A 26,472-nucleotide genomic window follows, 5' to 3' on the forward strand; every position below is an offset into this window, starting at 1 on the left:
CAGTCACTAAGTTTTTCATGCAGGCTGAACATGAAAACAGTCTCCTACACCTATCTCCTACATTAGCTTCAGATAGAAAAAAAGACGGTGAAGCTCTAGGATTTGACAATCCTCACAAATACGTCACACTGTGAATCAGCATTCATGGACTCACCCATCTGGACTCATGATGAGGAAGGCTGCTGTTGGATAAACATCCAAGAAACAGCAGACAGCTAGTTTAAGCTAACTGTTAGCATTAGCAACTCCACTTCATGGAAGAAGTCGTCCAGGCTTGTGTAATTTGCAGAGATAAAACATTGGTGTTGCAAGTCAGCGGTAGAGGTGCGTTGCTGTTGTCCAATCTGGGGCGAGATGTCATCTAAAGCTCAGCTATGATGTTGCAGACTTGGGCATGCTGAGCCAGGGGTTTGTGGGCTTTTTCGTGTCCCTAATATTGCCAGCAAGGCATTCTCTAATTCTAGAGACCACTGCAATTAAGTAATCCACAAAAAATAAAAATAAAGGATTTCACACTAAAAACCTGAAAAACCTGAGACATGGTTATGTTTCCATCATTTGTGAATGAGTTCAATTCATTTCCAATAAATATAAAAAATTTCACATTTATAAAAGGTTTCATGCAGGAGAGAGTGTTGTGCTGTTACGGTAACTTTGTTTAGTCAGATCATTATAAATGCAAACTACTGTTTAGCTAATTATAAATTTTTTATATGATCACTAAACACGTTATTTCTTTTAATGTCATTTACTGAGGGCCAAATGTTTAAAACCGTGTTTAAATCTGCAGTTTAGAGGTTATACAAAAAAAAACACCAAATTATGTAAAGATTTTATTTTTGCCCCTATTAAATCTAATTATAAGTCACTTTAACATAACTGTTACTTGATTTTGAGGTTTTAATTAAATGTTTGCAGCACCTCTGAATTTCTCAGATTGAACCAATAAATGCACAAAACACAAATGAGTTGGCGACCAATAACCCACTTTAATCCTTATTTCACTTTTTTCCAACAGATATCATTTAGAAACATGGACATATCTAATTTCATTTGACAGGAAAAAGGGGGAATAGCCTGACATTTACAAAGATGAATCCCAACACAAGGCCTGCAATATGTACAAAGAAAAGCAGTTGATCAGTAGTTTAATAACTTTGTAGCACCTATTTAGAACAGAAAGTTTATATAGTTTTTAAAAAAGGATAACCAAGTTATCAAAGAAAATGTAAGCAAAATTTTTAAACTTCAGCCAAAAAGAAAAAGATTCAGATTTTCTGTGGGCCAGGTTTGTGGATTCAGTTCAGGAAAATAACAAGAATAGGAAAACAAAACATACATTACACCAGGTGTGGCCAACCCTGGTCCTCAAGATCCCCTATCCAGCTTGTTTTGTGTCTCACCCTGATGATTCAGTGGCTGAATCACCTGTTCAACAGCTAATCAGGCTCTGTAGAAAAATGCTAATCACCACTGACTCCAATCAGGCGTGTTGAAACAGGGGAAACTTCTAAAACATGTTAGATAGGGGATCTCGAGGACCAGGGTTGGGCACACCTGCCTTACACAAAGAGTTACAATATAAATGTTTACATTAATTCCAAATTCAGGTTTTAAGGTTCCTACACAATTTTCCTTATTGAAAACAATTTCTTGTTCCTTTAAAAAAAAAATCCCTACTTTAGCTACCTTTAAGTGTCTTTAGGAGATACGTGACCAAAAAATCCGAGACGTCGCTTCATCGTGGACAACCGGTGGAACTGTGAGCAAATTAAAGGAATCCACGAGTCAATTACGAGTGAGGACACATTCCCTCATCGTCCTCGAAGACGTGGTTTTTAAAACGGATTTCTCTCACGTAGGAACCCTGAGACAGTTCTGGTGTAAAAAGTGGAGCCGCCAAACAACGTGAATACATAAAAGTGTCCCCCGTTAACTACTTTGACACAAAACTTTAATGCATCCTTGAGACAAATCTACTAATGTTTGCATTCAACACATTTGCTCTATTACAAATAACTCTTTCAATATTTGACTAAGACATTTAAATACTGAGTTCCCGCTACAATACATTTCTTTTTTACTCAACCCTTTTACCTCGTACCTCTCCCTAAAAAACCCACACCTTAGTGACAGTGTGGTGCAAATGGATAACGTGGTGATTTCAGTTCCAAAGCCACAACCGGCTGGATTAAAAATAAATATCTTGTTGCTGGTTAATTGAGTTAAGTGTATAAGTCCGCCACAGCCTTGTTCCACAGAGGCCGTCACATTTCCAATTAAATAACTAAAAAAACAACATGGGAGCGTGCCGTTACGGAGCAAACACGACGAGGTATGAGGTTGATACCACCCAGAGAATTTATATTAGGAAGAAGCTAAACAAAAGAATTAAACCCACAGCAGTAGCTGGCAAAACAAAAAGCAACAAATATTTTTAAAGAAAAACGCTAATATTAATTCAGTCCAAAATAATTATAAAACAGGATCAGCTTTTAAGCTGCTGCTAAGCGCCACTGCAAATACATCAACTCAAAAGTAGAAAAGTAACATGCATTAAAAGAGTGCTGACTCAGTCTCTTCCATTTTCCCGCCAACAGGAGGAAATGTTTGTCCATTAATACGGCACTCAGAGCCCCCCACCCCCCGTAGCTTACTTCCTGTGGGTCAGCCTCCGCCGGCTGTGTAATAACACGGTGGGGGTGGGTTTAATACAGGGGGCCGGGGCCATCGTCCTGAGGAAAATGTGAATGGAGGAGCGTCTCCATGTAGGAGACGTAGCCGCTGCTGGGCATGTAGCTGTCTGACATGTGTGTGGGGGGAGGCGGTGGGGACGGGGTGGAGAGAAGGGGGTCAGAGTTCAAAGTAGCCTGAAAGGGCGTGGACTGTGGCGTCAGCGAGGGGTCGGAGACCAGAGGTGACTCTGTGAGAGTGCTGGTGAGGGGGTCACTTGTGTCCATTGGGGTCTCGGTTTCCATTTGAATGTTGCTGAAAGGAGTGGAGGTTTCCTGGTTGGTCATGGCAGGCTGGGGCGGAGGACCCGCGTTTGGCTGGCTGCTAACACTTTGATGCTCCGGTGACAGTGCTGGGGTTTGTGGAAGAGCTGAACTGGTGGGCAGGCGGGGGCGTTTAGCTGCTTGGGCTTCATCTGCTGAGGAAACCTCCTGTGGTGCAGGTATGGCCTGAAAGCAAACACGCCATCAGAAAGATCAAAGCAGAATTATGCCAACAGATCTCTTTGGGTTCCCTGACTTGTGTCTGTGAGTAAAAGATATAAAGCTGCTAAATGAAATTTTCCTGGTTTCATCAGGTCATTAAACTCCTTTCTTCCTCTGAACTCCTCCAGACGCCTCCTTCTCTCCTGGGCCCAGCATGACATCACCTAATCTCAAAACCTTAAAAATCTGCTTTTTGGCCATCTCCGTCCTTTTTTAATGAAAACAGACATCACAACTGAAGAATGCATTCAACTAAGAGCCTAAGGACTCTTGAACTCTAATGTGGTAACGACTTCTTAATCACAAGGGAGCCTCACACTAATGCATTCCTGGTTTATTGTCTCATTTGCTGTTAATGGGCGGTCATTTAAAAAAGAAATGGGCTCGTGACGTGGCAGACATGAATGCAGCATCTTAAACCATAAAATCACAGAAAGTGTTTTTGCTGACTTCCTCTGTCACTACACTTCTTCTACTGATGCCATCTGATTTAGAAATGCAGCACATGACCTCAAAACTCCGTAGGAGAAGATTCTCTTGTCTCTACGGCAACAACTTCAAAGTCACAAGAGAAGTCCATTGGTAAAAATCTTTTTCTCTTTCACATTTTCTATGATTTCATGTAGACACAATAAGTTTCTTCCAGAGAAGATGACAAAGGAAGTGAATCCAATCGTCCTGTTAAAATATCACTTCCACCACTTCAAGGTGCATGAAGTAAGAGTGACATCTTGTGGTCAAATTTGGGTACAGCAGCCCACGATTCAAACCAGACGAGTACGCTGTCGGCCATTGATTGACTCTGGAACCAGGAAGTATGCAGGTGGGACAGATTGTAAAAATAGACCACGCCCCTTTTGGGCCATTTTCAAAACCGATTAGAAGGAAGTCTGTTTAAATGTAACCTTCCTTCCAACATGATTGAGACAGATTGTTTAGTGACTATTTCACTGTCAAATTCTTACTTATTGGACCTTTAAATCTATCATCAGTAGTTTAATGTGTGAATTCGGAAACTACTATCTGACCTGTAATCAAATCAAAATCAAATCAAAGGTACTTCATTAATCCCAGAGGGAAACTATAGTTCCAGTACACACAATTCAGAGATCAGACACACATGAGCAAGACACATGACAAGAATTGGTGACTGTGGTCATTCGCAACCCTGAGTCGCACTACCTTAATAGAGATAAGAGGGGTTTACATGAGGATTGGTTCAGGTGGAGGGGAAAAAAGGCACTTCAGAGCTACCCTCCACCGGGAGGGCAGCTTTGCTCTGCAAAAAAACACCTCAGACAGATATGCAACAGACATCACACAACATAAATGTCCACTAGGTGGGGTGGTGGGTTGGGACTATCCCCACTTCAGTTCCTGCAGTCACGATAGAAGCAGCGCATGTCACCTCAGTGTGGATAGGGGGAGGAGCACTGAGGGTTGGAGTGACCATCAGAAAGATGTTTTATAAAAAAAAACTATTTTGTGACTAAGTAGGTCTTCCCTCTCCATTTTATTTGTAGCCTCCAATGAGCATTTCAACTAGCTTAGGCTAAAAAGCCTTTAAAACAAAAAATGTGTGATTTTAAACAAAATGGTGAGATTAATTTTGTACAAAAGCAGAATTTCAATAAAGTAAAGAAAACTCACCAGTCGATTTCTGACCCTTTTGGGTAGCTCGTGGTCCAGGTGATAGATCTCTGAATGTTTCAGCATCAGCTGGCTTTGGTCCTGGAACTCCACCTAAATGGATGCAATAAAAAAAAACACCCATCACCTCCCTTCTTCCTAAGGATTTTCTTCTGAGTGCAGTTGAAATAAGGTGCATTAATGTGGGAACAAAAATGTAAATTTGGAAGGCTAAATTGGTCATAAAAAGGTCATTGATCTCATATCAAAGCTCACACTAATGAAAAGAACCAGGCACCAAGGTGGTTCAGTGAGTAGAAAAATAATGAAATGCCCAAGATTTAACCTGCAACTGTCTCAGCACTTCTCAAATGGTTCCATCAACAATCTTGTGCTGCTGTCAAATTATCCTTGACCACGGCACTGAACCACAGCAGCTCGCCGACTGGATAAAAGCCTTCGTCAAGCACTCTAAATATAAATACAGGTTTTTTACAAGGTTCTGTGAAAAGGTTGAGGCTGTAGCTCAGACTGAGACCAGACAGAGATGGGTTTGGTTTTTAAATCAACACAGAAACATTTTTAAAGGCGATAAAAAGAAAAAAGAACGTGTTGTTTCTGAAGAGAGTCTACGGGTAGGACATTGGTGCTACAACACCTGCAGCAGCTCATCTAAACAAAAAACACAATCATGTCTGCAGTTTAACAACAAGAGCGCTGCTGGATTCAATATTTTACATGTTTGACTTTGTGGAGCATTTCCCTTTCTTCTCAACAACAGCTCCTGTTACCATGGAGCTGGTACATCCTCCGTATTACCAACTTCTTCCATCCTGGTTTCTGTATCGGCTTTCTGTGGTGGTCTTTAAGGGTAATATTGCCGCCACAGTGAGTCCTTTGAAAACGCCGTGGCAACATGGCAAGGAGAGAGAGTATTGCGCCATTTGTGCCGTCAAGCTTGATAGTTATATTACCAGAACTCCAGACCTTTGAAAGAAGATCACACCTTTGTGCAGCAGATGGTGATGTCATAATCATGTCTCGAATGTCGGGCCCAGGCCGTCAACGATATTTAAAATGGGAGTAAAGACGAGAAGTCCCTTTCACATTTGTAAACAGTATCAGCTGAGACAGCAAACTAGAGTGAAGCAGAGATCTAGGAGTTTCTAGCCGTTAGACCTGAGGTAGAGTTCACCACACGGTTATCGGGGACTGTGAGGGACAACCACCTTTTGAAGCAACTCGTAATAAAACTTAAGTGTCTAAAAAGATGCCTGTGACAGTACGTTGACAGCGCAGAGACCACCCCATATACCAAGTAATCTTTTTGTGAAAAAGACCGCCACAGGCTTACCTCTTGTAAACGACCAAATGCTCCCCAATGTCGCATCCAATGGTGCCATGATTTTTGAAGCAGACTTGTGTAAGTCACTTTGGTCCTGATCACATCCAGCTTCATGTTCAGACTATCTCTGAAGTTACCAAACTCTCGTTTTATATTCCGCAGTGTTTTTGTTTCACACACATCAATAAGGTGTTTCTTCATATCTCTATAGTTTGACTTGATTTCACCATTGATAGCATTCATGTTAGTTTGCAAGCTATTAATATTGGACCAATAGTTTTCTTCCTTCCGCGGTCGCCATTTCTTTAGTTTGAATGTTTTTTTCTCTGTTGACGTTATGTTCCTTAATTTTCATTTCCCCATACAACTTATGATATCGTTCCAGATGCAAACCTAGGGGAGATTGTGCATTTGCGGTCCTTGCTCCAACTTTGCGGAACGGTCTACCTTTGACTGTTAGGCTGGCGCCTTGCTTCCAGATTTTTAAGTCATGTCTGAAAGCCCATTATTATGTCCAGGCATTTCCACCACTGGGGTCTGCAATTTTGTCTTGATTTTAATTGTTTAACATTTATTCTCATCTGTATTTTTTATACTGTTTTTATTAGGGTTCCAAGCCCAACGGGCCCTATTGTTTTTCTACGGATTTTTCATTATTTAATTTATTATTTATTATTTATTATTCTTCTCCGCTAATACTGTATGGGCGCAAGAGCCTGAAATTTTCAGGAAAAATCTGACATGGCAGTCTGACAGAAAATCCTGACCGTTACTCAGATTCGATTCGCCTAGGTGGCGCTATTGCGGAGGTGAAGGCGTTTCAGCTACTAGCTCCCACACCGTAGGTCGTAAAGTCAAAAACTTTATATGTACATGATCCTTGGATGATTCTGCATCTTTTTTGTATTGGCCACGCCCATTTCCGCCTCACTAGATTTTTTTGCTGATTGCAAAAAACGCAAAACTTAGTTTTAATCACCTATTCGTCATTTTTCGTCGAATCAACTTCAAACTTTGGACATATAATCTACAGACTAAGCTAAGTCGTTGTGATGAAGAAAAATGCGGAATTATTGAAAATTGGGCTAATGACCTCATGTCAAATTCAGTGCGCTAGCTAGCACATGTCCTAATTGATGATATCTCCACCATTTTTCAAGATAAAATGATGAGACTCTAGACCCTTACAAAGTGTGAGCGGTAAGCCTTATCTACCAAATTTTGTTTGTATTCACCAATAGGGGGTGCTAAAGAGTCAAAAAGTTCTAGTTTTTTATTGGTTTTATTGATGCAATAGAGCTCCGGGAGTTGACGTCACTTCTCCCGGCATGCAACAGTTCAAATCGAAACGGCGCCATATTGGCATGCAGAAGCCGGCAGCTGGACTATTTACTATTGTCAGAAAACTCAATCAAACGGGAAATATGGTAGATTCCTGTTGTGCCCCAGGATGCAGAACAGACGCGGACGACATAAGGAATGAGACATCTACAGGATTCCCCAAGATCCGGAGCGCCGCAAACGTTGGATCATTGTAATAAAACACGCTAGTGACCGGGCGAAAATGAAGCTGTGGGATCCCGAGAGTAAAGGTTTTCGCTTATGCAGCGACCACTTCATATCAGGTACTTAAACCAACGTTTCCTCAACTGTGTATGGTGTTTATTTTAAATGCTTTTATTATGATTCTTAGTGGGCTTCCTAAACTTATTTTGGCGTGGCTTTTTCTGTCTTATTACTCATAGCAACAAGTAAACATCACGTAAAACGTTGCCTCGTGAGTTCTGCGTGCTGCCGTTAACTTGTCTTATGATGACAGCAATTAACCGGCTAAGCCGTATTTAATTTTTAAGCAATGGTTGATCAGATCACACATAAAAAGCACTTTGGATTGCTATTATCTGTGTCACCGAGACTACTTACATGTAAATCTGTTATTTGTCCGTCCATCCATCCATTTTCATCCGCGTATCCGGAGTCGGGTTGCTGGGGCAGTAGCGTGACTTCCCTCTCCCCAGCCGCCGGAGCCAGCTCCTCCGGGTAAATCCCAAGGGGTTCCCCGGTCAGGTCCGGTGCTGTGCCGGTCCGCTCCGACAGCTTCTGGCGTCGGAGCGGGTAGTAGAGTCGAGAGTCCCAGACCTTCTCCCCAGCTCCTCCGGCCGGGGGAATCCCAAGGGGTTTCCCCGGCCAGGTCCGGTGTTGTGCCGGTAAGAAGTCCGCTACGACTTCTGGCGTTTTTAAAAAGTATCCCAGGGGCACGGTAAGGGTCGGAGATGTTTAGTCTATTTAATTTCTGACTATATAAAACGATTTCTTCTGTTTTAAAGTGTGAAGTAAACTCAGACGAAGTAAAATCCAAGCGGATCCCGTTCATGTTCATGGTTACATCCGTGTTTGTTTACCTTTTTTGCATGCCAAAATGGCGTCCACTAACTGAGAGTCACTTGGGGTCCGGAGCTCTATTGCCTGTTTATTGTTGTGTTCAGCACCTTGGGCTTCTGCTGAAGGTTGTGGAAGGTGCTCTATGAATGAATAAATGAATGAAACGATAAACTAGATGTTCCACTTGGGGAAATTGACAAAACAAAATACCTTTTCTGAGGATTAATGTGCTATGCAGCTGCCATCTTTACTGCCATACCACGAAGACAATTTTGGGTATGTGGAAAAGTCAACTAACTCATTCACTGCCATTGACGAATAGTCATCATTTTAAATCCAACCGTTCACTGCCAATGACGTCATTTGCATGTTTTTACTGTGTGGGCTTCGGAACGAGCCCCAGCACCGTGAGAACAAACATCTCAGCTCTAAAGCCGATCTTCATCCGCATACGTCACACATCATGTGATCAGGAAGAAGAAAATCCATGTGTTAGGAGATCGTTTTGGGCCGCTGCTGTAAAAAATGTGACCGGAAAAGCTTCTGCCGATCAAAATTCAACAACGGATAATGAAAGAACGGATAAAGCTTGAAACACGCAGATTCTTCCTGATGTAAGAGGCGAGTCTCCTCTTTGTTTTGGTGTTGACATCATCCTAGCATGCAACGTTCTGTGACGCTTAAAGAAAACAAACAGATAAATCGGTGAGAAACGATGGCAGCGAATGAGTTAAGGAAAGGTTAAGAGGCACCCTCAAGTATTGTTTCTGATCTTTGTTTCTCTGGAACAGTCTTCCTCTGCAGATCAGGACCTCACAAAGTCTGGATGTCTAAGTCCTTGCTTAAAACTCATTTATTCAACCTGGCTTTTATGTAGGATGATTTTATTTTGTCATTGTCATTCTTTCTCATTTTTATTGATTCTATAATTGTGTGATGTAATGTTGTTTTTATCCTAACTTGCTGATTTTTATGGTTTTGTGGTTTTTAGTTATACTTGTTTGCGATTTTATCTTCTGTGCTGTACAGCACTTTGGGATGCGGAAGCAATAATAAGTGTGCTTTAGAAATAGATGTGACCTTGACCTTGTTTCAATTGATGACAATTTTCCAAAATCAGCTTGATGACAACATTGGAAAAACCGAACTGGCATCATTACATTTATTTTTGTTTATTTCTACATGATTAAACTGGCATTACATTTATTTTTGTTTATTTCTACATGATTAAACTGGCATCATTACATTTATTTTTGTTTATTTCTACATGATTAAACTGGCATCATTACATTTATTTTTGTTTATTTCTACATGACTTTCTTTGAATGTTCCAAAAATATTCTGTTAATTTCTGCATTAAATGTATGGGAACCACACTGTGTGATAAGGCTCAACCATAAACTACAGCAGAGTTACTTAGATGTTGATTCAAGCCAGATTATTATTTAACTGTAATCCTGCAAACAGACATCCTTTTTTCTGAATAGTGACTCTAGATCCCAGAATCTGACCGTACAAGACCTGTAAAAGTAAACGGCTTCCCCTCACCTGGTAGAGCTTGTGTGTGTGCTCTTTGATAAAGGTGGCACTGAGGATCTGTCCATCAGGTGTGCTGACCACGATCGCCTCCCCCAAATCAGGAGGACCGCTACGTAGGCAGTCGTGACTCTGGAAGAGAGAGAAGGAATTTAGAGGACGGATGAAGAACATGAACTCCAGAGATCTGAAGTAAAAACGTTTAATTTTAAGTAGTTTAAGCTGCTCAGTTCTCATTTCTCTTCCCACTTAGTTATTTGTTCAAACTCCTACGTTTTTTTAAAATCAATTACAAATTTATTATTATTTAAGTTCAATGCTAACTTTAAATACCGACCTTAAAGCTTATCTGCAGTTTTATCAGTAATTACATTTTCAGGTTGCTCAGTCTACAAATGTGTAATGCTTCTAATAAAGGAGCTGCGAGTTACACAGCGGTGGATTTAACTGTGAAAAACACTCACAGTGATATTTTCTGGGTGCACGTTGTCACAGTAGGAGCCTTCATCAAAATTGACCTCATAGAATGTCTGCGTTGCCATGCCGATGATGGTACAGTGGTAGAACCAACCGTCAACGTTACGGCCAATTGCCTTCTGGCCCAGGTCCAGAACTGGAGGGGCTTTAGGTGCCGCTCGAAGCTAAAGGGAGCAAAAAACAGCAGGAGTGATATTTAACATGTACTAGGAGTTACTCTGTAATTAACAAAATCACATAGCACATCTTCAGTATCTGAGTGTAAAGCAAAACTGTTCTAATTAGAAGCTACAAAATACATCCAAAGGGTGGCAGCTGTCTATAGTCAAACAGGCGTTACATCAAACCGTCCCTTAAAACAGGCTAAAAGTACGTTTATATACTTCCGTTTTAATTCATTTTTAGAAAAAAAAAATGAAAACATGATTGAAAATATAAAAAAAATCATCAATATTTCCTTAAATAATTGTTTACACACACACACACACACACACCTTCTGGGTGGAAACTTTCTGAGTCGATCCCATCTGAGTAGGAACCTTCTGGATGGGAACCTTCTGAGTGGGAACCTTCTGGATGGGAACCTTTTGAGTGGGAACCTTCTGGATGGGAACCTTTTGAGTGGGAATCTTCTGGATGGGAACCTTTTGAGTGGGAATCTTTTGGGTGGGAACCTTTTGAGTGGGAATCTTTTGGGTGGGAACCTTTTGAATGGGAATCTTCTGGGGGACAACCTTCTGGGTGGGAACCTTCTGAGTAGGAACCTTCTGGGTGGGTCCCATCTGGGTAGGAACCTTCTGGGTGGGAACCCTCTGGATGGGAACCTTTTGCGTAGGAACCTTCTGGGTAAGAACCTTCTGGATAGGATCCTTCTGAGTGAGTGCCATCTGGATAGGTTCAGTCTGAGTCGGAACCTTCTGGGCGGGAACCTTTTGGATGGGTACCATCTGGGTAGGAACTTTCTGAGTGGCTCCCATCTTGATGGGTTCCATTTGGATAGGAACCTTTTGGGTGGGAACTTTCTGAGTGTGTGCCATCTGGGTAGGAACCTTCTGTGTAGGAACTTTTTGAATGGGAGCCCTGTGGGTGGGACTTTTTTGGTGCTTGTGGCAGGTGACGGACACCACATAGGGCCAGTCTGCAGGTTTCATGATCACCCCAGCAATCTGAGCACACGTGGCGTGAAAGGAAGTGGCGCAGTTCTCGTATGTGCACTGGATGCAGGCGCCACGATTCTGGCTTGGGCTCTTTGTGTGGCAGAACACACATTTCTGTAATAAAAATAAATAAAATGACTGTTTTGTTTTCCATATGAGACAAACACCTGTTTAAATCATAAGTGGGTGCAGCATCAACGGCTCATTTATTAGTAGACATTTGGTACCTGAATAAAAACATAACAAAAAAAAACCTAAATCTTAGAGACAAAAGGGATAGCTAGAGGAAAAAGGCTGAATTCCACTCTTTAATCATAAAATATTTTATTACATGCAGCTTTACCTTCTATTAAAGGTGCATTACGTAAGAATAAAGTAAGGAGGCCATCCTGTGGTCACATTTGGTTACTGCTGTTCATTTTCAAAACAAACAAGTCCCTTTCTCACTTCTGTTTGTGAGTTTCATGGCTGTTGTCAGCATCGGAAGATTCAAGAAGATGAGCAAAGACGAGTCATACACAGCAAGTTAAAAAGTAGATAAAACAATTTAGCTGTAATATCAAGTTGTTGGTAATTGAAAAAGTAGCTTGACATTTTTTAGAGCTGACCATTTGTTTCCAGTTCACCATTAGCATTGTCAGCTCAATGTTTGCCTATTCTGGGTTGCTCCTGTTACTGGCTTTGGATATTAAACACTTCGGAAACCCTCTTTGTTTTTGTTTTTTTAAGGAAAATAAACAACAACTGCCCAGCCGGCTCTGAAGACAATCTATTTCAATGTAACCTTCCTTCAAACATAATTGAGACAATAGACTATTTTGTGGTTATTTCACTGTAAAATGCTTACATATTGCTCCTTTAAGTAAATACAAACGCTAATTTTCTATGTACTAATTTGAATCTATGATGACTTTCCGACACTTGTCTTTCTGATTGCTCACCTTCTATCTCCCCTTCAATGTTGTTCCTTGTTTGAAAAATGAAAACATCACTGTGTCCAGCTGCTGCAAAGTGATATTCAGGAGGTGCTATTGTTATTATTGTTACCGCGTTGATACTTTATTTTGATCTGGTGCAACATAAATGTTCCACCTGCGGCCATGTTTTCTATCAGTGGGTTCAGTTTTCCCTCGATAAGATCTCAGCCAGACGGAGACATAAAATACAACCGAAGCAGCAACAAGATAATTGTTTATGTCGTCTTATTGAATCCTGCTGGTGAGTTTTTACATTTAGTCAGTAGAGAAGTTGGTTTACACCAAATCTGCTCACTAGAAGAAATCTATCGGGCAGAGATCTGTTGTGGAAACATTAAACTACTTTGAACTTCTTTCCTGACAAACATTTTTAATGTTGCATCTCTGTTTTCTGCATGCATTTGTTTCACTTCATATCTTTTTTGCTTATTTTTTTTGCATGCCGTATATTTCTGTGCTTGTTTTTATGCAGCTGCAGTGAAGCAGGTGTAGTTATAGAACAGAATTTTCAGCGGGAGATGTGCTTTGACCCTTTCACTTCAATATAATGGGTATTTTTTGTGCCTCAAAGCAAGTCAGAAGATTTTTTAATCAGTACGATTCAATTCCCCACACCAACCTAAGTTACCATGTTAAAATTAAAAGTCTGAAAACTTTAAGACTAAACTTTTCTTCTGAGAGCATTTGGAAGAACTGATCAAACAACCGTTCTCGGTGATGTTCTGGGGGAGTTGCAGCTTCGAAACTTCTGGCATTTAAACAGAAAATGCTGCAACAAAACTGAATCTGTAACAATTACTTTAAAAGGTACTGGACAGTGTTTTAGTGGCTGAGAAATTTCAAAATAACTAAAAAAATATATATAACTTGTGTGAAAACTCTTCATCTCTGAGAGCCACTTATTCACAGGTAGGAGGGAGGAAGTACTGATTGCCGAACATGTTCCAATATAAACGGTTTCCATGGGTGCACGTTCACATTTGATCAGCCCAGGCATCCAAACCACTGGAGCACAGCGTCTCCTCAAAGCTTCTTAAGAGGTGGAAGAATCCTGCTTTGACAGCACTCCAATGCAAATGTCACCCAGCTTGTCTTTGATAGATTATTCAGAGAGAAGAGGAGGGAGAGAGGTGACATTATTTGCGAGTTTGTGATAATGTACCAGTGAGCACTGATATCACTCGTTGTGCTGCAGAGACTGTGAAACGAGGGATGGCAAGAAGAAGGGAAAAAAAGACGAGGAAAAGAAAAGCCCGGAACAAGTTGTGTTCAAAGATGCGGCAGCAATCAGGAAATTGCCTCGAACCCACGGGATCGATGCAGTTCATTTGGCGCAGTGAGAAATGACAGCTGATTATTCAGCCATTCCCCTCAGCACGTCTGTTTTATGCCACTTCTCACTTTAAAAAAATCTATCTATCCGCCAGGAAAGGAAGGAGGGGAACGGAGAAAGTGACAGAAGCCATGAAGAGGAAAGAAAGCAATCTGACTGAGCGTAGGAAAAGACCGGAGGAGCAGAGGAAGCTACAGAAATTAAACCGCTGAGGTGGGCGGGGCTACAGACAGATGTTCTGACTGGATTTTTGTGCTGACCTTCTAACTGGTCCCACTCCATCACGTAACAACATGTAAATCTCTCCCGTGATTTCCTGAACTTACCAGATTCTTACGGGTTTCTGGGACAGCGCTCACATCCACCGGTTCCCTCTTGATGGCGTTGACAAAGCGAGCTTCTGCCACTCCGATGGCACAGATGACGTGGACCCACCTGGAGACAGAGGTGGACACCATGGAGACATCAGCAGAATTTGATAAGAAGAAAAAAATAATAAAGATGCAGATAAATATCTGAGCACTCACCTGTTGTCAGTGGTAAGCTTCAAAGCTCCTCCTCTTAGGTTACAGAGACAACACGCCTGAAAACCCCACAAGAGTTTAGGCACAGAATCACAGAGCCGTGTAAGGCTTACAAACATGTTCACAGAATAAACCTGCCTGGTTTCGGTCACGAACCCCTTCTACTCTTATTACTTATTTAAGAAAAAACAGCATCACTCTGCTGGTTTCATGTTGGCCAAAGCTTTACTTCCTGTAAACTACTGCAGAAGTGAAGGTGTCTGTCAGCCATTATCAGTGTCTTGATCCAGGCACATTACAATTCAAAGGTTACGGCCCCTGACCTGTTTCATCAGGAGAGAGGGGAAAAAGCCACTGTGGTGACATCAGCTATTCTCTAAGAAGCTCAGAAATGTTCTGACACTCAAGCCAGTGAATGGTGTTTTGCCCTAAGTGAACCTCTCATTAGTCCTTAAGGGGGAAAAAATTAGAAGGATACAAGCTCGAACTCCACCATTCAACCATCAGATTACCCGTTCTTCTGGATCTCCAGGAGTCCATCCACTTATTTTACTATTTGAGAAGATCATATTCCTTAAAAAGCCTCTCTGGGTACGAGTCTGAAATCTGCTACTGACTAGAAGGCCCAACTACAAGGCAGTGGTAGGATTGTTTGTTCTGACATTGCTTCATGTTGAAAAAATGACTGAACAATAGTGAGCATCAACTCTGGCTTCCACTCACCATTGTCCAGGCTCCAGCTGCACACCTGGAGCACGCCCAGCGGCCTCTGACAGAGTCGGGGTTCACACCATAGCAACCTGCAACAAACAAAACAAATCTTTATTAATATTCTCACATTTCAACCTGTTTGTTAAATGATAATATTAGATCCGGTCTCAACATCCACTCAACCTTTAAGTGTTCTGATTTCAGCACGCTTTGGCTTCAAACCCGTCAAAACAATTGTTCACCTTTTTTTATTAACAACTTGTCTGATCTTCTCACTCCTGCTTCCAATTTGAGCCACACCCGGATGTTTAAACGGTCTTTTAGGTTGAGGTTCTCTCCTGAACACTGAGGAGCAGAGGCATGGGATGCAGAACTGGCATCTCTGACAGGAGCTCTTTCTGCTTCATGCCCTCTTATCAATAACAGCGCTGTTTCAGCAGCTTCTCTGGATGACTAATGAACTGGCCTTGAAGGTGCAGGCCAGCTTTAGGGATAATAAGAGCCCAGGAGGGCCGGTGTGTGTGTGTGTGTGTGTGTGTGTGTGCGTGTGTGCGTGCGTGCGACTTACCATTTGTGATTTATGTGTTCGTATATCCAGACAAGTACAAAACACAGCTTTTTTTATTTAATACTTACTAATTTATATACTTATTTATATTATCTGCTTACATTTTAATTTGCCCAAAAAACACTAAATCTGATGAGTTTAAATAACTGATCTTAAGATTTCAGACTGAAAGCTGCAATGGCAACGTTTTAACATCTTATAGCTATAAATACATTTTAGAGCTACAAAAAATAAAACCAAAAATTAATAAAGTGGTTCTCTCACATTTGAAAACATTTACCAATAACACAGTTAGGATGGAAAGCAACTATTGGACCATCCTGTTGTCGGTCTCGCTGAACCACTGCACTTCCCTGGGTCCTCCACCTATTACACACTCATGTATTTAGCAACAGAACGCCACTGGTGTGAGAGGTTCTCCGCTTGATAATATCGGAGAGGGAGAAACAGACGGCTGCTACCACTGCTAGAACCTTAACAAGAACCAAGAGAACCACGCACATCACTCCTGTTCTTAAATCTCTACACTGGTTACCAGTAAACTACAGAATCAATTTCAAAGTACTTTTAGTTTATAAACCACTCAGTGGCATGGGGCCAAAATACATGTTGGAACTCCTTCAGGTGAGAGCCTTAAGAAGCAGTCAGCTGGTAGAACTTTGGATCAGAACCAAACAGGTGAAGCTGCTTTTAGCTTCAATGCTGCACACAGAATGAATCAGCTTCTTCTTGACCTCAAATGTGACCCAACTCTGGAAACGTTTTAATCAACATTGAAAACCATGTTTTCATCAGCCTTTGAACAAATGTTCACATGCTGCACCTTCTGCACTGTAACTGTTCACCCTTTCACTTAGTTCCTTTTTCATTTTTTAAATGTGTTTTCTGTCACATTAATTTTAATGTTCTTGCTAATAAAAAGCACATTGAATTGCCTTTGTGTATGAAATGTGCCATTTAAATAAAGCTGCCTTGCCTTAGGACTAACTACCAGAGTCCCAAAAAGAAATACACCATTAGAAGTCACAGACAATAAAAGACGTTTGGAGGTAGAAAACAGCGACTGGTGTTTAGCATTCTAGTTTCATCCATCATCGTGGGTTTCTGGTTCCAACAGAAGTGTCTCAGGTAAAACACCTGAGGGCATGGGAGGGCATGGGTGAGTGTGTCGGGACTGTGTTCACGTTCAAAACCAAGGTTGTTCTGTAAATTCGCTATAGCACCTTGAAGCCAAGTGCAGACAGGATAAGACGGACATGATTGACACTTGTTTTGCTGTGGGTGAACACTTTATAGAAACATCTGCATTCCTAAAAGAACCACAACCCGGTTCAATTTGAATCAACTGTTGAGTTGAACCAGAAAACCTTGATGAGAGCAGAAAACAGAAAAACTGAGCTGCAGTCAAATCTCATAGTCAGTGTTTTGCCTTTTTTACTTCTAACTCTTCTGAGGGGAACAAAGCTGAGAAGGCAGAAAGCGGCGAGAAGCCCAGTGGAGTCTGTCTAAAACTAGCAGGCTGATATCAAGACTACATTTGGAATGAAATGCAGCTCCAACCACTCAAGAAAGTTTTATAGCATGCAGGGTTGTGCGTGGATACTTACTGGCATGAACCTGCAGGTTACAGTCTTTACAGCAGATCAGAAGACTGGTCCCGTCTTCTCCAATGTGACAGTTGGATGGCGGTGGCTCTGTGTTTCCGGCTCCAACACTGAAGCACATCTCTGGGACCAGAGGGCAAGTGAAGCTGCCGTGCCGAGGCGGCGGGACGGCGTCCGAGGCATCAGCTGCGATGGCACGGTCCTTCCAGGACTTGAGTGGTTGGAAAAGGAAGCCAAAAAATAATAAGAATAATAAAACTAGAACTGCAAGCAGTTATCAATGGGTTCCAAGCCAACCAGCGCCATTCCCACACCCGGCCCCGCCCTCCCCTTTGCCATTCCTCACGTGGCCCCGCCCCAAAAACATGATCTCCTGCTGGCGTCCCGTCAGCTCACTTCAACCGGCGCAATGAAAGGAACACTCAGGATACGTCATTAAACCTTTTGCACAGCCTATACGCATATCTTTCATAGGCATGGCTGACTTCTCAATCGTGATTACAATCAAATTCCATTGTTTCCTTATTAAAGAACGTTAAGATTTATTGAGTGAAGTCATGTGCTGCATGGGACAGCATTAGCTCAGGAAGTGGAGCGGCTTGTGCAGTAATCAAAAGGTTGAAGGATCGATCCCAACTCTGACCAGAAAATGCTGCCTCGCCTCTCAGTGCACCCCCAGGGAAGCTGTGGCTACATTGTAGCTCATTCCCATCAGCGTGTGCCTGGGTGATTGAATGGATGAAAGACTCCTGCAGGCGTTTTTAATTTTACTCGTTTAATTTCTAAAGATCGTGGAAATTTAGTCAATTGAGTCATGTACTGCATGGGACAACAGTAGCTCAGCAGGTGGAGTGGATTTTCCAGTAATCGGAAGGTTGAAGGTTTGATCCAAACTCTGACCAGAGAATACTGCCTCGTCTCTTGGTGCTCCCCAGGGCAGCTGTGGCTACAGTGTAGGTCATGCCCACCAGTGTGTGGACTGTGTGTGAATGGGTGAAAGACTGATTGTGTTGTTTAACGACTTGGAGGGTTGTTTAACCCTACTAAGGCGCTGTACAAATGCAGGTCATGTACCATTTCAATACTACTGACAATGTTTATTAAATTCATTAAAAATGTATTAATTTCCAAAATATTCTTGGGTCATGACCAATCAGTTTTTGTAATGTTATTGTTTCTAAATTAAATGCTTTTTCAAAAAATAAATATATTGAGATGTATAATTAAACTGACCGAAATAAAAACTTAAATATAAAATCCATATTTTATCTAAAGATTATCAAACAATAATCTATACATCAAAACAATATTGGGAATAACGATAATACTTGATAATGTTTCTAGATTTTATAAAATTTCAACAAAAACTATGAGTTTCATTTTGTGACTTACTGACCAAATAATATTTAAAAAATCCTGAAAAATCCATATATCATCATAAAATCACCTAAATATTCTCACATGGCAATGTTAACCTGTGGAATGCAATGCTGTTGTTTTTAAATCAGTAGATTCAAAGCTTTTTTGAAGAAAAATTGGTAAATATAAAATTTTACGGGTCACGCCCAAAATTAAAATATTCATAAAAAAATATTGCTACTTTCTAAAATTAGTAGAAAAATGTCAAATCACCATAGGTACATGTGGAATGTTATAAATGGTTTATATTTACTGTATAAGTAAAAAACATTTTAACAAAAATGATTTACTTTTTTATCCAACTATAGAGAAAAACTGGCATAAAGTAAAAAATTCATTAAAAATCGAAGCTTTTGTACAAAAATGTAAAAATATTTCTAGATTACCTTTTTGATGTGAGACTTCTGCTTATATGTTTATAAGGATCATAAATGTTAAACTTTTCTAACAATAAAATAATATTTGCATTAGTGGCTGTCCATAAAAATAAATTCTAATATTAAACACAAGGGGGTATAAAAATAAATTCTAATATTAAACACAAGGGGGTGCTCAAATCAAGACTATATTTTATGTGTTTCATAAACCACCTAACAGTGAACTCTGTGAAAAATTTCAAGAAGATTGCCATAACGGAATTTGTGCTACAATTGCTAGCCTAAAAATGCATTTTCGTAAATATAAAGAGCAAACCTCTTCATGGAGCTGCGATTTTCGTGATATGAACTCAGGGCTATGCAGTTAATATAACCTAAAAATATTTGGCTCTTACATGCAAATAATGATTTATAGGAATTTTTTCAAATTTGAAATTTTAAACAATCATAAACCACGCCCACTTTGATTGAACATTACTATATTAATATTGTAGTCCTAAGACTATATAATGACAACCACTAAGTTTCACGCAGATTCATTTAGCCAGTTCAGAAGTATAAATTCTTTCTATTTATAGTGCCCCCTATTGTTGAATCAAGCTGAAAATCAACATACACTTGAATTGACCTTGGGTACGGTTGATATGAAAAGCTTTGAAAAAGGTCAAAATCTTTTAAAGTTATACCAAAAAAAAAACTTTTTCATTCAAAGAAAATTATTTTAAAAAGTCGTATTTCCAAAAATAAATAAAATTTCAAAAATCTGTCCATAAATTTTGGTCAGCCGTTCTTCCCCTCTTGTCAGGCAAAGTTTTGATTTGATTGTGTTTGACGGCCGGGAGGAGTTAACGAAAGTACGTTTGACTTGCTATGAAATTTTCTACTAATTTGCATAAGTTTACATTTTTTTTCAAAATACTCATCTAAATTTGACTGACTCAGTGAACAAACAGGATGAGATCATTTGTTTTTTAACTGAAGAAATGGGGAAAACATTGCCAAAAATATTGTTTGGGTATAACAGCGACACCTATTGGACTAAATTTAATTTTTTCTCTGTGATTGTAGATGAGACTATTACGGATATGAACTGTAAATTTTTGTATAGAAAATATATTTTTCAAGAGTAAAAGGGCGACAATTTTTAAAGCCTACAAGCCACGCCCACTTTTTCATCATTTTCAAAATATAGCTTGAGGGTCTGATGATAAACATCTGTGCCAAGTTCTGTGGAAATCCATCAAGCCGTTTCTCTGAAACAAACTTTTTGACTCTTCAGTGCCCCCTATTGGTGAATCAAACCAAAAAGCTCATGCTTTGTAAGAGTCTAAAGTCTCATTATCTTAACCTAAAAAATTGTGGAAATATCATCAATTAGGACATGTGCTAGCTAGCGCACTGAATTTGACATGGTGTCATTAGCCCAATTTTTAATATTTCCGCATTTTTCTTCATCACAACGACTTAGCTTAGTCTATAGATCATATGTACAAAGCTTGAAGTTGATTCAACGAAAATTGATGGATTGGTGATTAAAAATAAGTTTAGTGCTTTTGCGATCCAGCAAAAAATCTAGTTAGGCGAAAATGGGCGTGGCCAATACAAACGACATGCAGAATCATCCAAGGATCATGCACATATAAAGTGTTTGATTGTAGGACCTATGGTTTGGGAGCTAATAGCTGAAACGCATAACCCTAACCCTGCCCGTTGGGCTTGGAACCCTAAAAAGATAAATTACATGTTAGGAATGAAAGGGTTAAACAAGTGTGTGTGCTGAAAATGAGTGTGTACCTTTGTGTAAGGACAGAAAATTGAGCAGACAGCACAGTAGGGCTGAAGGCTAGCCACCGCAGCGTTGAAGGATATCTCTGCCAAGAAGTTAGGGGACTGATTCTGCCACAGGTGCTCCTGTTTCTTCATGTCGCTGTCCATCGTCATTGGAGAAGCCATGTCTGTAAATGTTAAAAATAAAAGTGAACACAAGCACTGCGATAAAAACCCATCATCACTTAACTCATTAACTGCTATTGACAACAAAAGTCGCCATTGTAAATCCAACCATTCACTGCCAATGACGCATTTGCATTTTATTACTGTGTGGGCGTTGGAACAAGCCCCCGCACCGTGAAAACAAACATCCCAGCTCTAAAGTCGATCTTCATCCGCGTACGTCACACGTCACATGATCAGGAAGCAGAAAATCCATGTGTTAGGAGACTGTTTTGGGTCGCTGCTGTAAAAAAAAAAGTGAGGCGAGAACCAGAAAAGCTTCTGCTGATCACAATTCAACAACGGATTATGAAAGAACGAAAAACGCTCAAAACGCACAGATTCTTCCTGATGTGAGAGGTGAGTCTACTCTTTATTTTGTTAGTTTTGGCGTTGACATCATACTAGAGCGCAACGTTCTGTGACTCTTAAAAAAACTGTAAAAACACCAAAAAACGCTGGCAACGAAGGGCTTTTCTGATCAGGAAATGGTTGGCAGTGAATGAGCTCATTAGCGGAACTGGAGATGGTAAAACATTCACTTTCAGTAATGCTTTTTATTCACTAAATGGCATATAAAGTCTTTTTAGAATATTTCCAGAGGAAGCCCTCACAAAGAAACCTGAATAGCTCCCGCTGCTCCGGGGCAACACGCCCGCCGGCCCCGATATAATTGGTGATGAACAAGTGGCATCAATAATTTGCTTTTCTAGGTTAGAATCAATTGTGCAGCGCAGCCCTCGAGCTACTGATCCACACAGTTTGTTGGGCCTAAACAAAAGTCAGAGGGATCTTTTCACAAGATTCACACTCATCTTTTTCATCCCCCTCCCCCTCCCCCGCTCCCACCATCCACCCTTATGAAGGACAGGCGGAGTCACTCCCCGGCTACCAACCTAAAGTGACTTTGAAAACAGGTAATTGGAAGTCATGATCTCCAGATCAATAAGTGTCAGTCAAAAATTGGAAAGGAAAACAGAAAAGGGCGGGGGAGGGAAAGGAAGCCCTGGCATCTTGATTTCATTCTTCCTACAGGGAGCTTCAGTCCTGCTCGTTTTTTCTTCCCCAGATCAATAAGATAAACAAACAAAAAGGAGGCTGTTGTCGATGTTTTAAGTGTGCTGAAGCCAAGAACTGAAAAAGTCAAAGCGTGGATATTTCTGTATCCGACTCCCTACATTGAATATGATGATGAACTAAACTACATCCAAATGGGAGGCATTCCCAACTTTTGTATAAAAATTATGATGTTTCAAACAGAAATATTCAGTGCAGTCATGTTAAACGCTCGCTGACATAAAAAGCACACACCTTTCTCGGCGGTCGGGTCATGCTTGACGATTGATAGAGGGGTGCGCGTGGGCGGCTTGCTGAGCGGGTGGCGCCGGCTCTTCTTCACCTCTGTTGGCATTTTCATCTTGGAGTAACTCGACTAGAGAAACAAACCATTTAGTCTCAATAGATTTTTTGGTTTTAAAGCATGCGTACACAAATTAACCCTCACCTGGGGGGTGGCTGTGTCCAGTTTTGTGTTTGCTGGGACCTCCTTGTGTACTGGAGGTAGGCTGTCGATAGCCATGCTCTTTGAACTTTCGACACCACCAGTAGCAAACTGCTCAAATGCTTCTTCGAATCCCGACAAGAAGGTGTTGGACATTCTCTTCAGGTTTTTCTGCTTCTTTTTCTCAATGTCTTCGGTTAAGTTCTGTGTTTTGACTTCTGGTTCTTTTGCTGTGAAAGAAAAGTGAGAGAAATGGTTCAAAAACAAGTGGTTAAACAAATAATTAAATGAACATTTAGCTTCCTCCTCACCCCAGGGGTTCTCTGCTGCTTTTGCTGCAGCCTCTTGTTCCTCACGCTCCATAGCCTCCAGGGTCATCATGGCCTCTCTGGCTAAACGCTCCTCCTTCTCCTTCTTGCGCCTAGCCTCGCGTTCCTCCACCTGACGCTGGTAATTAGCAGCGTTCAGCTCTATTCCCTCCTCTGCCAGCACCTTCACCTCCTCTATCTTCAGACGGCGAACCTGCCTCATCTTGCGCATTGCTCTGAAATGTAAAGAGCCAAGTCATCCCGATGCTTTAAAATGATGGATTTAATTCAATATGCCCCCTTCTGAATAGTTCATTTGACCTCCTACCTTTGCAGGAGATTTTGCCGGTAGGTGACCCGATGCTGCCTCCAGAGCTCTAGTTCAGGACTGGTCAGCTCCGTGGGCTTTAGGTGGTCCAACACTGTAGTGTCTTTGCCTTGCTTCCAAAGGTCATAGCGATCCGGTTGTAGGGAGCGCACAAACACGTCCATCGAGATCTTCACCATGTCCTTTCGGCAGGAACACTAAAAAGACAAACGCATGCACGGAGGTAAAGTTAAAGTCCCATCAGTCATCACACACTGGTGAAATTACATCTCCACACTGGAGCCATCCTCGTGGGGAGCGGTGAGCTGCAGCTGTGGCTTAGCTCGGGAACTATTTGGTGGGAACTCTGTAACCACCAATCAAAAAGCAGCTTCATTAGCTGTGCTTCCACTATGGGAGTTCTGCAAAATTCCTGGAGAGGGGAAGGCGACAGGGAAAATACTAAGGCTCAGTCCTCTCAGCTATTGGGTCTCCATACAAAATCGGCCCATTGCTAAGACGTCAGCCTGTCATAACCATTTAGGCTGTGAGTGAGGTCACTGGTCAGCACCAAAAGGTGTCCACAGACATTATCAACAATTAAATGTTTTATTCTGTGGAAATATGCTGTAATTTAATCCATTCAGGGACTGGGAGAGCAGCGGTGTGACATAAAAAGTACCGTTTAATGACCAGCATAAGCACCATTTTTACAGAGTTCTGTAGGAGAATGCAAGGCGCTGTCATTTCTGGCGTTGAGGGATTTCTGCTACATGTTTCTGCGTTGATAGCTAAGAAACAACTATTTTAAAGCAGCCTCAATCATTCCATTCCAATTTTTCAAATGCCTGTTGCTACCAATCAGCATGGGCCAACACCAAGTCCTGCCCAGCGGGCCTTTCCGACTACCTACCCTAGGTCAGGTACTCCACTGGCTCCTGAAAATGGTCTGATGATGGGTTCTTTCTGGTCGGAGCGGTGAAATGGAGACGTGCATGCCACAAAGGTCCAGTAAAATAACCCGTAAGTTCTGATAGTGAAATGGGCTTACATCTATTTAAACTGATCCTGTGCGAGTTGTCCTTTATTTTTACACCACATTAACACTCCCTGTCTCACCTTTTGCTGTTGTCAAAGCAAAACTCAAACTCTTAATCATGTAGAAGTAAGGACTCCATCTTGTCAGTTTTGAGAAATATTTCTCATTTTTGAGAAAAATCCACAGGAAGAATAAACTGTTTGTGGTTTGAAATATCTGGACCACCATTCCTCCTAAAGTGTGACGGCTGCATCTGTTCACACCTCAAAATGTCTCCACAAACCCTGATAACATTAAAGGTCAATGAATCGTTCTGCTGACTAAAGGTGGGAGCAGCTGTGTGATGTGGCGAAGGAGCAGAACGGGTGTGAGCTGAGAAACAGCAGCTCTGAGAAAAGAGAGGAAGAAAACTCAAATGGGGAAGGAGAGGGAGAAATGAAAATGTTTTTTTCTTCTCTTTTTGCTTTGCTTGCTGCATTACCACCATCCTGTGAGCTGTACTCAGAGTCTTATGTTCAATTATGGGAAACACAACAGCTCAAACCTCCACAGCAAAACAATATCCAGCCTCCTACATCTCATCCCGGCTCGCTTGACAGGCGGAAACATTAAAATGTGGTATCGGGTGGAGGCTGCTGGAGAACGGGGGGGGGGGGGGGGGGGGGAATCAATCAGAGCAGCTGACTGTAACCATCATGACACATTCAGGTGACTTTACCTAGAGAAATGTGAAAGTTTTTAATATAAAAAAACAGAATATTAAGTTACTTAATGTAGTTTGTAATTAAACTATTCAGAATTTTGGCTTCTGTTCCCCAAGGATGAGCCTACATTAGCAGAAATGCGTCTGAAGATGCTTGAAGAAGCAAAAAATACTTCAAGGCAAGAAATCAATGAGCTCTGAAGTACACTCTGAATCATAATGGAGCTGAAATGTTTCTTCACAAGCGAGCTGTAGCCTGAAGACTCTCGATGGATCCTTGAACTCGGTAAATGAGCGATTAAAAATAAAATCTTAGAACTGTCTGCTAGGATAAACAGAGGCCACAATACTATGGTAGTACAAAGCTTTGATCACATACACCTCTGCAGATTGCTCGGTGTATTTTTTTATAGAAAACGGGGGAAAAAAACTGATTTTCATATAGGTTGCCAAAAACAAGTTTTTTTCACATCTTCAATCACATCTTTTCCCCGGTTAAATCACAAAGAAGGACTTCATACGTCTATAAAAACATGTTTTAACAAATATTTGCCATGGACATATTGTAAGTAGGATGAAGCGTAATGAAAATCCACGGCATACCCAGCCAGCCTTGCCAACACAAATCAGCAACTGAGTCCAAAAATATGGAGCGAGTCACCTGCAGTTGACTCTTGGAATGAAAAAGTGGTGCGATTTAGTCTGGGATCTGGGAGAATGATTTCAGCTTCTCTCAGAGACAGAAAAAAAAAGTGGGTTTCCTAGAGGAGCTGTAGCAAACAGTGACTGAGCACCAAATGAGCAGAGAGAGGCTTTCACTGAAAATCCAGCAGATCCAGAAGATAAAGTGTTTACACTCAGCAGCATAGTGGTGTGGCATACGTAACTACAAGATCTTCAGAGGGCTCAGTACTCTGCTGCTGTCAACAAATATCACTAATGATTGTGTACTATATCTAGAAATGCCTTTATTTTTATTTCTTAAAGTTTTCTGCTTGCAAACTAGTTTTCTGTTAGACTTTTGTTAAAACTTTGAAGATTTAAACCAAGGAGAAAGCTGAAAATGATGAATTAATAAGCTACAAGAAATTTAAGAAAAATAAATACTAAAGATCCTTCTTTGTTAATAATGCTTTTATGTTAAACAAATGTCCTGTTGGCATATATACATTTATTCTGAAAGTGTGTGGTAGCTTCCGGAGGAATCCCCTTTTTGTATGGGAGTTGGATGGTGTCATGGCGGAATAAAAGAGAAGTCTAGTTTATTGAGTAACATTGGTAGCAGAGGATGGTTAACAACTACAGAGTCCCACCAGCCTTCGATGAAAATAAGTCCTATGAAAGCTGGAAAAATGAAGTCGCCAT

The 26,472-nt window shown here is 41.0% G+C and overlaps 1 protein-coding gene across 1 annotated transcript in view; it reads right to left on the reverse strand.

The window, feature by feature from the left end:
• Positions 1 to 2,519: 2,519 nt before the first annotated feature.
• kdm4b (lysine (K)-specific demethylase 4B) overlaps positions 2,520 to 26,472 on the reverse strand; it is a 66,348-nt gene continuing 42,395 nt past the window's right edge. Inside the window, exons 9-22 of the mRNA XM_015970785.3 lie at positions 23,387 to 23,583; positions 23,062 to 23,294; positions 22,754 to 22,980; positions 22,561 to 22,681; positions 21,052 to 21,212; positions 17,465 to 17,672; positions 15,302 to 15,378; positions 14,582 to 14,637; positions 14,381 to 14,489; positions 11,082 to 11,858; positions 10,575 to 10,751; positions 10,123 to 10,242; positions 4,869 to 4,961; positions 2,520 to 3,182 (exon numbers count right to left, since the gene is read on the reverse strand). Coding sequence (XP_015826271.3) covers positions 2,709 to 3,182; positions 4,869 to 4,961; positions 10,123 to 10,242; positions 10,575 to 10,751; positions 11,082 to 11,858; positions 14,381 to 14,489; positions 14,582 to 14,637; positions 15,302 to 15,378; positions 17,465 to 17,672; positions 21,052 to 21,212; positions 22,561 to 22,681; positions 22,754 to 22,980; positions 23,062 to 23,294; positions 23,387 to 23,583 — 3,030 coding nt within the window. The 3' untranslated portion in view covers positions 2,520 to 2,708. The remainder of the gene's footprint in view (positions 3,183 to 4,868; positions 4,962 to 10,122; positions 10,243 to 10,574; positions 10,752 to 11,081; positions 11,859 to 14,380; positions 14,490 to 14,581; positions 14,638 to 15,301; positions 15,379 to 17,464; positions 17,673 to 21,051; positions 21,213 to 22,560; positions 22,682 to 22,753; positions 22,981 to 23,061; positions 23,295 to 23,386; positions 23,584 to 26,472) is intronic.

This window comes from Nothobranchius furzeri, chromosome 8 (genome assembly GCF_043380555.1).
Source record: "Nothobranchius furzeri strain GRZ-AD chromosome 8, NfurGRZ-RIMD1, whole genome shotgun sequence".
Lineage (NCBI taxonomy): Eukaryota > Metazoa > Chordata > Actinopteri > Cyprinodontiformes > Nothobranchiidae > Nothobranchius > Nothobranchius furzeri.